The sequence below is a fragment of the Limulus polyphemus genome, unplaced genomic scaffold (assembly GCF_000517525.1).
Source record: "Limulus polyphemus unplaced genomic scaffold, Limulus_polyphemus-2.1.2 Scaffold738, whole genome shotgun sequence".
NCBI lineage: Eukaryota > Metazoa > Arthropoda > Merostomata > Xiphosura > Limulidae > Limulus > Limulus polyphemus.
Genome location: NW_013666348.1, coordinates 112,935 through 122,850, shown reverse-complemented (window position 1 = coordinate 122,850; position 9,916 = coordinate 112,935). Strand labels below are relative to the sequence as shown.

The following is a 9,916-nucleotide window of genomic DNA, read 5'->3' as shown; positions in this document are numbered from 1 at the left end:
TTACTATATATATATATATGTATATATATATATATAACATGTTTTTTAGAAATAAATTACTTTAACTCTACTATATTTTATTTTATTTAATAAGTTTATCAGTTTATTCTGCTATCTGTTGAAATTATTTGGTTTTGCTTGTTTTATAATAATGGTATGAATAGAACCCGCCCCCCCCCCTTTTTTAGGCTTAAATCTGCCCCTGTGCCAGACGTGTAAAAGACGTCTGATCATACATATGCTTTCGCTTGATTTATAATATTGGTATGAATTGAACCCCCCCCCCTTTTTTTTTTGGGAGATGACTAGGCATTTAGGCCTAAGGTCTGCCCCTGTGCCAGATGTGTAAAAGACGTCTGATCATACATATATCTGGTATGATCATGATTAAAAATAAAGATCTTAGGCCTTTGTAACTCTCTTGGGATTAAAACTCAGTTTATTTTAACTAGCTAACATTAAGTCTTGAGATTCAGATGTTCGAGATACTTTCATTCCATGTAATATAAGTTTGTTCTTGTTGTGATATACTTTTTTGTGTGTGTTTTATTTTTACCCAGGATCGAATTGTTGCAATGACGTTAGACAAAGAGTATGACGTTGCTGTTCATGCTGTGAAACTAGTCATTAATATTCACAAGTAAGTAAAAATATTAATCGTATCACGGGAGAAAATATTAAACGTAAAATTCTCAAAAATGTGAGTAATTGTAGTTAATTTTTGAAATGTTTTACCTAGTCATTGAAAACAACCCGTGAGGATAGTGTGTCAGTCACTCATTCTTAGACATAAAACAAGAACGAAATATACACGTTGAATTATTTTTCTATGGGTTTCTAGGTATCACCGTGAAATCTTGACTGATAAGGACTGTGAGCATGTTTATGAACTGGTGTACTCTTCTCATCGAGCCATTGCCCAAGCTGCTGGGGAATTCTTAAATGAACGGTTGTTTCAACCGGATGAGGAAGCTGTTCAGGGTTTGCTCACAAAGAGAGGAAAGAAGCGATCCATAAATACACCTTTGATCCGAGATTTAGTACAGTTTTTTATTGAAAGCGAAGTAAGTAACAAGCAGTAATGTTAAAACCATAAAATCCACAAATCCAGTGGTAAATTTAGGAGAGTACTAAAGTTAATGTCTGCCGTAACCACACTTCTTCTAGAACAATCAAGAAACTTACACTAAAAAAAAACAGGGTAATCCTCAATAGCTGTGGCACTTGAAATTATTTTAGGCAGAATTAGAGTAAATTAATCTATGAAACCTTATTTTTCATTTTTATAAGCTATATTTTTGTATGCCAGCAATACCAAGCGTGGGGAGCGCGTATAACCGATTCGATTTTATTACTCATCGGGATCTCTACCAGCCTACCCTCAAATTGAAATTCTTTTTAGCCACGATTACAGTAAATTTATCTGAGACCTTGGGCACGGTCAAATACATCAATCAAAAGGGTTTGACCTCCTGAGTCCAAAACTGTAATTAGATCTTAAATCAGTCAAGAGATGATGGAGCTATGAGCTAAAAGTTTACACTTGAAAAACAAAACAAAAAACTCAGAGCCATTCTATGAGCCACCATGTCGCAGCTAAAATTGGAATAGGAAATTAGCTATAGTTATTTTGTGATTGGAAATCAATAAATTTTTGGAATATTACATATTTTAATAATCAAGATTTCCATTATTAGCCCTTTGGAACTGAGATCAGACCACTGACTTGTAGTTGTATTTGACTGTTCAGATGTGAGGGCAAATCATCTGATTTCCCATTAACGTGTTAGGTAGCAAAAACAAAATTATGCCATTAGAATGGTCATAGAGACAAGTAACTAATTTCAACTTAATGCTTCATGTGATATGACTGTCATTGTGTTGATAGTACAACTTTGGAATTTTATGATGTAGCTTCATGAACATGGAGCATATTTAGTGGACAGTTTGATAGAAAGTAATCCGATGATGAAAGACTGGGAATGTATGACAGACCTGCTTTTAGAAGACCCGGGACCTCAAGAAGAGCCACTGGATGATCGCCAGGAAACTTCACTCATTGAAATCATGGTTTGTTGCGTGAAACAGGCAGCCACTGGGGAGCCTCCTGTTGGCAGAGGGCCTAATCGGAAGGTGAGGTTTCTTCTGTTATTCATCTTGTTTAACACATTAGCAGGATTTTTGTAGATGTGAAAGATTAGGTCCAAGTTTTGTAGAATTCTTAAATGAAACTTAATGTCCCGGGGGCAAATGATGTCGTGCAGTATGAAGGATATTGGGTAAAATTCACTCTTGTATCCCCTGTTTTTAATTAATAAGACTATAAACTCAATAATCTGTTTCCTCCATAGTTTCGTATAATTGCTCTTTGATGCGTGTTTTTATTACTGTTTGTTATTGAGTAACACTGCATTAGATTACTACCACTGATGGACAATAATCACTTCCAGTTTTGGGTTATTTATGTAAGTCAGCTTTGTGGCCAAATCTTGAAATTATAACATACGGTTTGAAGTAAAGAGAACTCTTGTTTTTATTAATAATAATGTGCACACCCTTATTTTTGATATTTATGCTGAGAGTTTTTGTACTTTTCATAAGCTTTGTACATATAATACGTGGTATTATACACAGGTTAAAGTGAACACAAAGTTTTATTTTAATAATCTGATGAAAAAACTCTTTACAGCAACTCTCAGCCAAGGAACTAAAGCAAATAGCAGATGACAGAATACGACTGACCGAGCACTTCATCCAAACATTGCCACACCTTCTGGCTAAATATATTGCTGATCATGAGAAAATTGCCAACCTTATGGTCATTCCTCAGTACTTTGATCTGGAGATTTACACCACCAGTAGGCAGGAGAAGGTAAGAAGTTTATATAGTCTCTTAAGACTGCAAAGAGTTTCTATTAGTTTTCCCTTCGGATATGAATTGTTAGTAATGACTGTTAACTAAACAAATGCACATACAACTGGTGGTTATGTGGTGCTCAACTTACAATGTGAGGGTCGTGACTTTTATTCCCTATCAGTGAACCTGCTCATCCTAGCCAGCCGGGTGTAAAATTCTTGGCTTACAACTATGTTGGCTAACCCATCCCAGATGGGATTAAGGTCATAATGAAAAACATAAATCCAGTTACAACTCTGAAGTTTAGCTACATCTCTTTAATAATGCTGTTATTTATGAGATCAACCAACTAAAAGATCAGAAGGCTTTTAATTTTATCTAGAATGTATATACATATAAACATATTACCCACTCATTCAAAATGAGTCGATCATTAGCCTAACACTAGAGGGGCACTCAGTAGAGTGCATACCTCTGTCGCACAGTGTTGCTCGTATTTGGTTCTCAAAAAAATACGTACATGTGTCCATATGTCTGTCGTTATCAGTGGACATGGACCATTTTTGGCAGGACAATGAAGAATAATGTCTACCAAGTTTCATCAAAATCCAATCAATTTCGACTGAGTTATAGAGCAAAAACTGTGAAAAATTGGCTCTGATATTAACAGATGGGGATTTTGTGGATTTTTTATGACCTTTTTTTGTGATCTTGACTCTCAAAAAAAAAAAAACTTCTAAGATGGGTCATAGTCCAAATGTATACCAACTCGTCCAAATCTATTCAGCTATTTTTTGGGGAAATCTTGCTCACACACAGAGGTGAAAACATAATCTTCGGTGGTAATATATCTAGCAAATAATCTAATTTTTACTTTTTTTGTAAAATACATGGTTTATAGATATTACACTGTTTTAATGTTATAAAATCAGCAGTTGCTTTTCTTTTTTTAATAATTTTGGCCAAAATTACTTGTTTTCACTCATCTAATGTCAACACATTTTATTGTTTACACATAGTTCAAAGTTACCGTAAGTTTAGGGTTTTTTTTTGCTCCCTAACGTATCTTATCAAATATTTGCAGATTAAACAAATTGTTGAAAGGTTAAAACCTTAATTTATAAGAAATACTATTTTTTATTTACTTATTTGTTTAGGATGTGTGTTATAAATCGAATTTGGTTATATGGCCGAATTCTAGTAAATATTGGGGCTTGGCATGGCCTGGTATTTAGTAGTACGACTCTAAGTCTGGAGGTTCATGGTTCACATCCCATTGCCACAGATACAGGCTCAGCACTGGGACTATGGATAATCTATAAGAGTGATAGTTAAATTCCACTATTTAGTCAGACAGAGGTGTTTTTACTGAAGTGAAAGGGCGTAAGCGGGTGACCCGCACTATAACGGGTTTGGTGGTTCATTGATCAATTAGGGGAGTTGGCTAAACTTTGATTTCAAACCAACAACGGCGGAACAGATCCGGAGGATGAGGTCAACATGACCCAACGGTCATGATGGTGGTACTAACTGCTGCATCTGGGCAGATGGGGCTCAACGGCCTTGGAAGGCAGCTCATCTAGGGGAAGGAAAACCCTGACTTCAAACCCCCACAGTTCGACGTTGATTCCAACCCCGTATTGGCAGTTCCTGCGACCGCGTTGACACCAAACTGTATCAGCACTGCTGTTCCTTTGGCCCCATCATCGAGGTGGAGAGGGGGGCAAGTTGCGTCGGCAACAGCCTGTCCCCCATATCAGAATGCCCAGGCTTACTACTACTAGTTGAACAAGAGTTGGTTGTAAGTGCTGTTGACTAGCAGCCTCCTCTGGATCTATCAGTTCAAAGTTAGGGACAACTATTTATAGACTGTGTGTATCTTTGCATGAAAATTCTGAAATAAAGAAGAAAGAGCAGGAACCAGGTGTAACATTCAAAAACAATTCCTTGAATAGAAATGGTGCAAGTTAATGGTAAATAATATATGGTTTAATTAATAAAGTAATATTGGTAAGAAGAACGAGAGCTTCGAGTAAAACGCATCTTTTTTTCACCAACTATCCTAAAAACTAAATAAAATATTCAAATATATTTATTTGTTATTTTTGTACTTTTCTATTAGCAATGAAATTTGTGCTCAGGTTTCTTGTTGTAAACTTTGATAAATAGTATTTCTTTACCTGTATGATTAAAAATATTGTGTGGATAACTTTAGCGTTCCTTAATGGTTACAGATATTGTAGTCAGTTTTATTTCCAACCTTAGAATTTAGACAGCTTATTGAAATTGATCCATGAAGTTGTAGAAAGACACAATGATACAGAAGTTTTGGAGTCCTGTGCTAAAACATACGAGTCATTATGTAATGAAGATCTGGCTATCCATTCTCGGTGCGCTGTCTCCAGGGGGACTCTTATTGACTCTTTGGTACATAGGTATCGCCAGGCTTTAAATGAGTTTGTTGAAGCTGTAAGTATGTAAATATATATGTATGTGTGTGTTTTTTATACACCATTATGGCTTTTAAGTTTCGTATCCAAATTTGTGAAAAGTAACTGCCGAAAAAAGAGTTATGTAATTTCAAATTAGCATTAAATTTTTTTATGTTAAACTTGTATAAAGACAGCTTTATACATTTGGGAGGTATGGAAATAACAGTTTTTATGTAACAAGCATAATTGTACAATATTTTGTAAAGTAGAGGAATTTTATGTTTATGTTTCCACACCCACTAAGAATCACCAACCTTTGTGGTTGAGGGATTTCTTGTTTCAGCTTCTTCCCAAACACATTAAGAAATCATTAATCTTTGTAGTATAAATGCTATTTTAAAATAATTTGTAGTTTTGTTGGACACACACTGTACACTTATCGACAAGACAAGTTTTCACAAAACAAGATAAAACAAAATGTTTATTGCTTCATATCCTATCCTGGTCATTTTAACAAGTTTTAGTGTTAGATATTCACTTTTTAACCCACAAGTAGTTAAGTTTTCTGTCACTTAATCTACTCCGTACCTTCTCACAAGACAGATTTTTTTAATTCAATTTTCAAACTAGTAGTAATTTATGGAAAAAAAAAACATTGAAGAAGAAACAGTCTCCTACATCGTTTGAATGTAGTGAAGCATTTTTTTCATTTTACCCAGTTCTTAACTGAACAATTTGCCAGAGCAGAACCAGGATAACATTGAAACTTCAAATTTTATCCTTCTTAAAACGAGTCTTGTAAATTTCAATATTTGAAAAAATATTTGTGCTGTATAGGTTTATCCAACAGTAAAAGCAAGTGAAACAAGAGTTTTGTTAAACTTGGTTTACTTTTGGAACATACATACTGAGGGACCTTATGATAGTCACAATAAATGGAAGCAAACAGTTTCGGGTACACATCTACACAGATTTGTTTTCCACTTATAACAGTTTGTATTGTATTTGGTAAACTTGATGTTGAGTAATAGTTTTATATAATTGGTACTTGGTGAAACTCCATAATTACAGAATTGAAGAAAAAAACAACGAAGACAACTGTAGGTTTCACAAAAACTGTTCATTCACGACCGTGGTTTTGCCAGTAAAGGCATCATCACAGTGAAACCGTGGTCTTGAATAAATGAAGTTTTTGTGAAATATACAATTGTTTTTTTTTAAATTCTGTAATAGTTTTTAGATTTTAATCATTCAGACTGTTAGTGGCCCAAAAATTAACATTAGGGCATCAGCATAATAATGCTCAAAATCCAAAAATCATAACTTACAGCATTTTACATATTGAATTTACATACTACAATATTTCACTGCCATTGAGATTTATAGTGATTTTGTTTTCAAGGCTTTGTGAAGTTCAATTGTTGTTGAACAGATTAAAGGTGATACTAGTCATGTATACTCTTGAATATTGGAATGAATATTAAAAAAAACATAAAATTTATGTAGATAATGCAATAACTCTTGTGAAGTTGTAATTGCATTTGATTCTTAAGATAGGCAATATAATTAATATGTAAATTTTGTTTTTGACAGGGTGAAGAAGTGGATGAAGATGAAGTATTCACTATTACCTCAGCCCTCAAAAAGGTCTCTACTTTTTACAGGTAAGATCTGTATCTATGCTTGGAGTTGTTTCATTTGGGAAAAATTCTTTTTAGTGTGTGAATTTCAGTAAATGAATTTTTATCTCAGTAAGAGCAGTTATAAATAATGATTTAAATTTAGTATTGGAATACCTTTCACTTTTAAGCTAAAGTGTTGTTAACAAGTCTTTTGTTACTCTGTAGAACTGGGTCTTATTTTTTTTTTTTTTTGCCAGTATTTTTTTTATATAGATATTACTTTTGCTATCAAGTTTTTGCAAGGCCGATACAACATTTGTAGCCACAGCCTAAGTGTTTTCTGATGCATTACAGCAAAATATGAATCAATTAAGGGCCAGAACTACTTTTTGAAAATATTAAGTTTTTGTTTGTTGTGTTTAGTTTTAGAGATGTCATATACACAAGAAAAATACTGTCTGATTTAAATAAAATATTTTTATATCAATCCTCTAAGGCAGGGAACTGTACACAAAACTGATGCCAAGTCAATTATGCAACTATCAACAAAATCTAAGTATGAAGCAATTGATGAGATTATTAATAAATCTCAATTTGTATACATTTCTATGTAAAACAATGCAAAGTTTAAAACAATTCAATTAGAAGTTTGTAATTTATAATCATTTAAAGTTGTATCCTAAAATTGGGACTTGGCCCTTATTGGGTTAAGCTAAAACCAACACCATAGTTGTCCATCACAGAGCTGTTCGATATATATAAAAAATTAGAACCATTAGCATGAATGAGGTTTAAAATCTCGCATTTGTATTCAGACTTTTAATTAAATATATACACATGTGTACAAGAAAATAAACGTGCAAGTATAAATAACAGAAAAAACAAAGCATAAAACTTGAACATTATTTGAGCTTTTTCAACAAAGTTGTGTTTAGTTAAAATATGGTGAGCAATACAGTTTATTTACAAGGCTTGGAACAAAAAAGGCCCAAGAATTGAATATTCAGGAGCTACAGGAAAGCTAGTTGTTGTATTGTAATAAAAAAAATCAAACAGTTTTTACCACTTGTTACGTAACTAATATATTTTACATGTTTCAAGTACTAATCGAGGTGCACAAAAATGAGCAAAGTTGAGCCAGAAACTGTTTTAACAAACTTTATAGTTGCTGAAGTTATTTGTTGTTGTTTCTTTTATCTTCAGCTGTCACAATTTAGGACCTTGGGGGATTTGGGAAGGAGTTTATGACTTTTGGGTGAAAGGTGCATTGCAAGAGGATAAAGGTCTGCCAGAACAAGTAAGTTGGTCAGTATTGTTGAAAAATAAATTTTGAACAACACTAGTAGGTAATACCTAAAAAAAAGATGAAATAAAAGAACAAGGTGATTAGACTAAGATCAAGTAAAAAAAAATATAAGCTGATTGCTACATTAAGACCAGCGAAATGAGTTAAGATTATTGATGTTTAAAACCCAAATAAAAAAAGAAAACAAATAAGGTCTTATTAAGACCAAGTGAAAGAACAGGAATTTAAATGATAAACAGATTGTACAGTCGCCCCCTAGTGGCACAGTGGTATGCCTGCGGACTTACAACGCTAGAATCCGGGTTTCGATACCTGTGGTAGGCAGTGCACAGATATCCTATTGTGTAGCTTTGTGCTTAATTACAAACAAACAAACAGATTGTACAGTCGCCCCCCAGTGGCACAGCGGTATGCCTGCGGACTTACAACGCTAGAATCCAGGGTTCGATACCTGTGGTAGGCAGTGCACAGATATCCTATTGTGTAGCTTTGTGCTTAATTACAAACAACTACACAATAGGATATCTGTGCACTGCCTACCACAGGTATCGAACCCTAGATTCTAGCGTTGTAAGTCCGCAGGCGTACCGCTGTGCCACTGGGGGAGGCGACTGTACAATCCGTTTGTTACGAACCCTGGATTCTAGCGTTGTAAGTCCGCAGGCGTACCGCTGTGCCACTGGGAGGCGACTGTACAATCCGTTTGTTAGTTTGTAATTAAGCGCTACAATACCTGTGGTAAGCAGTGCACAGATAGCCCATTGTCTAGCTTTGTGCTTAATTACAAACAAACGAACAGATTGTACAGTCATGCAACTTTCAGACTAATGTTTTACTAGTTGTTTGAAAATTTTAAAGATATGATTTTCATTTCTGTATTTAGTTGTATTGAAAATAAGCCAAAGAGTATATAGATACATGTTTGGAGTTTTGCTGTCATCACCATCTGTTAAAACAAATGATATATATTTTATCAACAGGCTGTTCGATATGCCATATCTTGTTGTTCCATGGGCATCATGTGGGAATTGAATGTCTTGGATGAATCTAGTCCTAAAATAGCCCTGGTACATGGCTTGCAGGTTCGACTGCAGGAATTCATGGAGACTATGAGAGAGTTGTTACACCATCACAATGATGCCTACCAGGAGGAGGTAAGGCCTGACATCATTTTTCCAAATCAGTATGTATTATTGTTGGGTATCTTAATTTAGATAGTTAATATTGTTGTGGGTTAGTTTTTTGTTTTTTTTACTTAGAATTTTGGACAAGAATTTAGCACAAAATAACTGCTTGTATTTGAGGTATAAAACTAAGATTCTTTGGTTATTCACTTACATTTTCTTGGATAGTGGGAAACATTACTTAAAAAAACCTAAAGAGTCGTGAGATAATTATAGATTTTAGAAACAACTGCGATTTAATGGAACCTTGGATTTGATGAACAAAACTGTATGCTAAATCAACAAGTACTTCCTATTTATGGACTTTTTGTTTCTTCGGAATGTTTAGTTGATGTGAATAGCTTCTGTAGAGTAGACTTTCTGGTCAAGGATTGTTTTCAATACTGGTTTATGTTTAAGCAGGTGTAATATTTTATTTCAACAGCCACTTGTCATTTGATCAGGATCAGAAACTACTTTCTAAAGATAGTTTAAATTATTTTATGTAACTGATGTTAAATATATATATATATATT

The 9,916-nt window shown here is 34.1% G+C and overlaps 1 protein-coding gene across 3 annotated transcripts in view; it reads left to right on the top strand.

Annotated features, from left to right (window-relative positions):
• LOC106460268 (cohesin subunit SA-2-like) overlaps positions 1-9,916 on the top strand; it is a 35,508-nt gene that overhangs the window by 13,413 nt on the left and 12,179 nt on the right. For all 3 annotated transcript variants that reach the window (XM_022386944.1, XM_013919956.2, XM_022386945.1), the window contains exons 10-17: positions 561-640; positions 842-1,064; positions 1,915-2,133; positions 2,690-2,872; positions 5,123-5,326; positions 6,883-6,953; positions 8,115-8,208; positions 9,198-9,371. In XM_022386944.1, the coding sequence (XP_022242652.1) occupies positions 561-640; positions 842-1,064; positions 1,915-2,133; positions 2,690-2,872; positions 5,123-5,326; positions 6,883-6,953; positions 8,115-8,208; positions 9,198-9,371 (1,248 nt within the window). The remainder of the gene's footprint in view (positions 1-560; positions 641-841; positions 1,065-1,914; positions 2,134-2,689; positions 2,873-5,122; positions 5,327-6,882; positions 6,954-8,114; positions 8,209-9,197; positions 9,372-9,916) is intronic.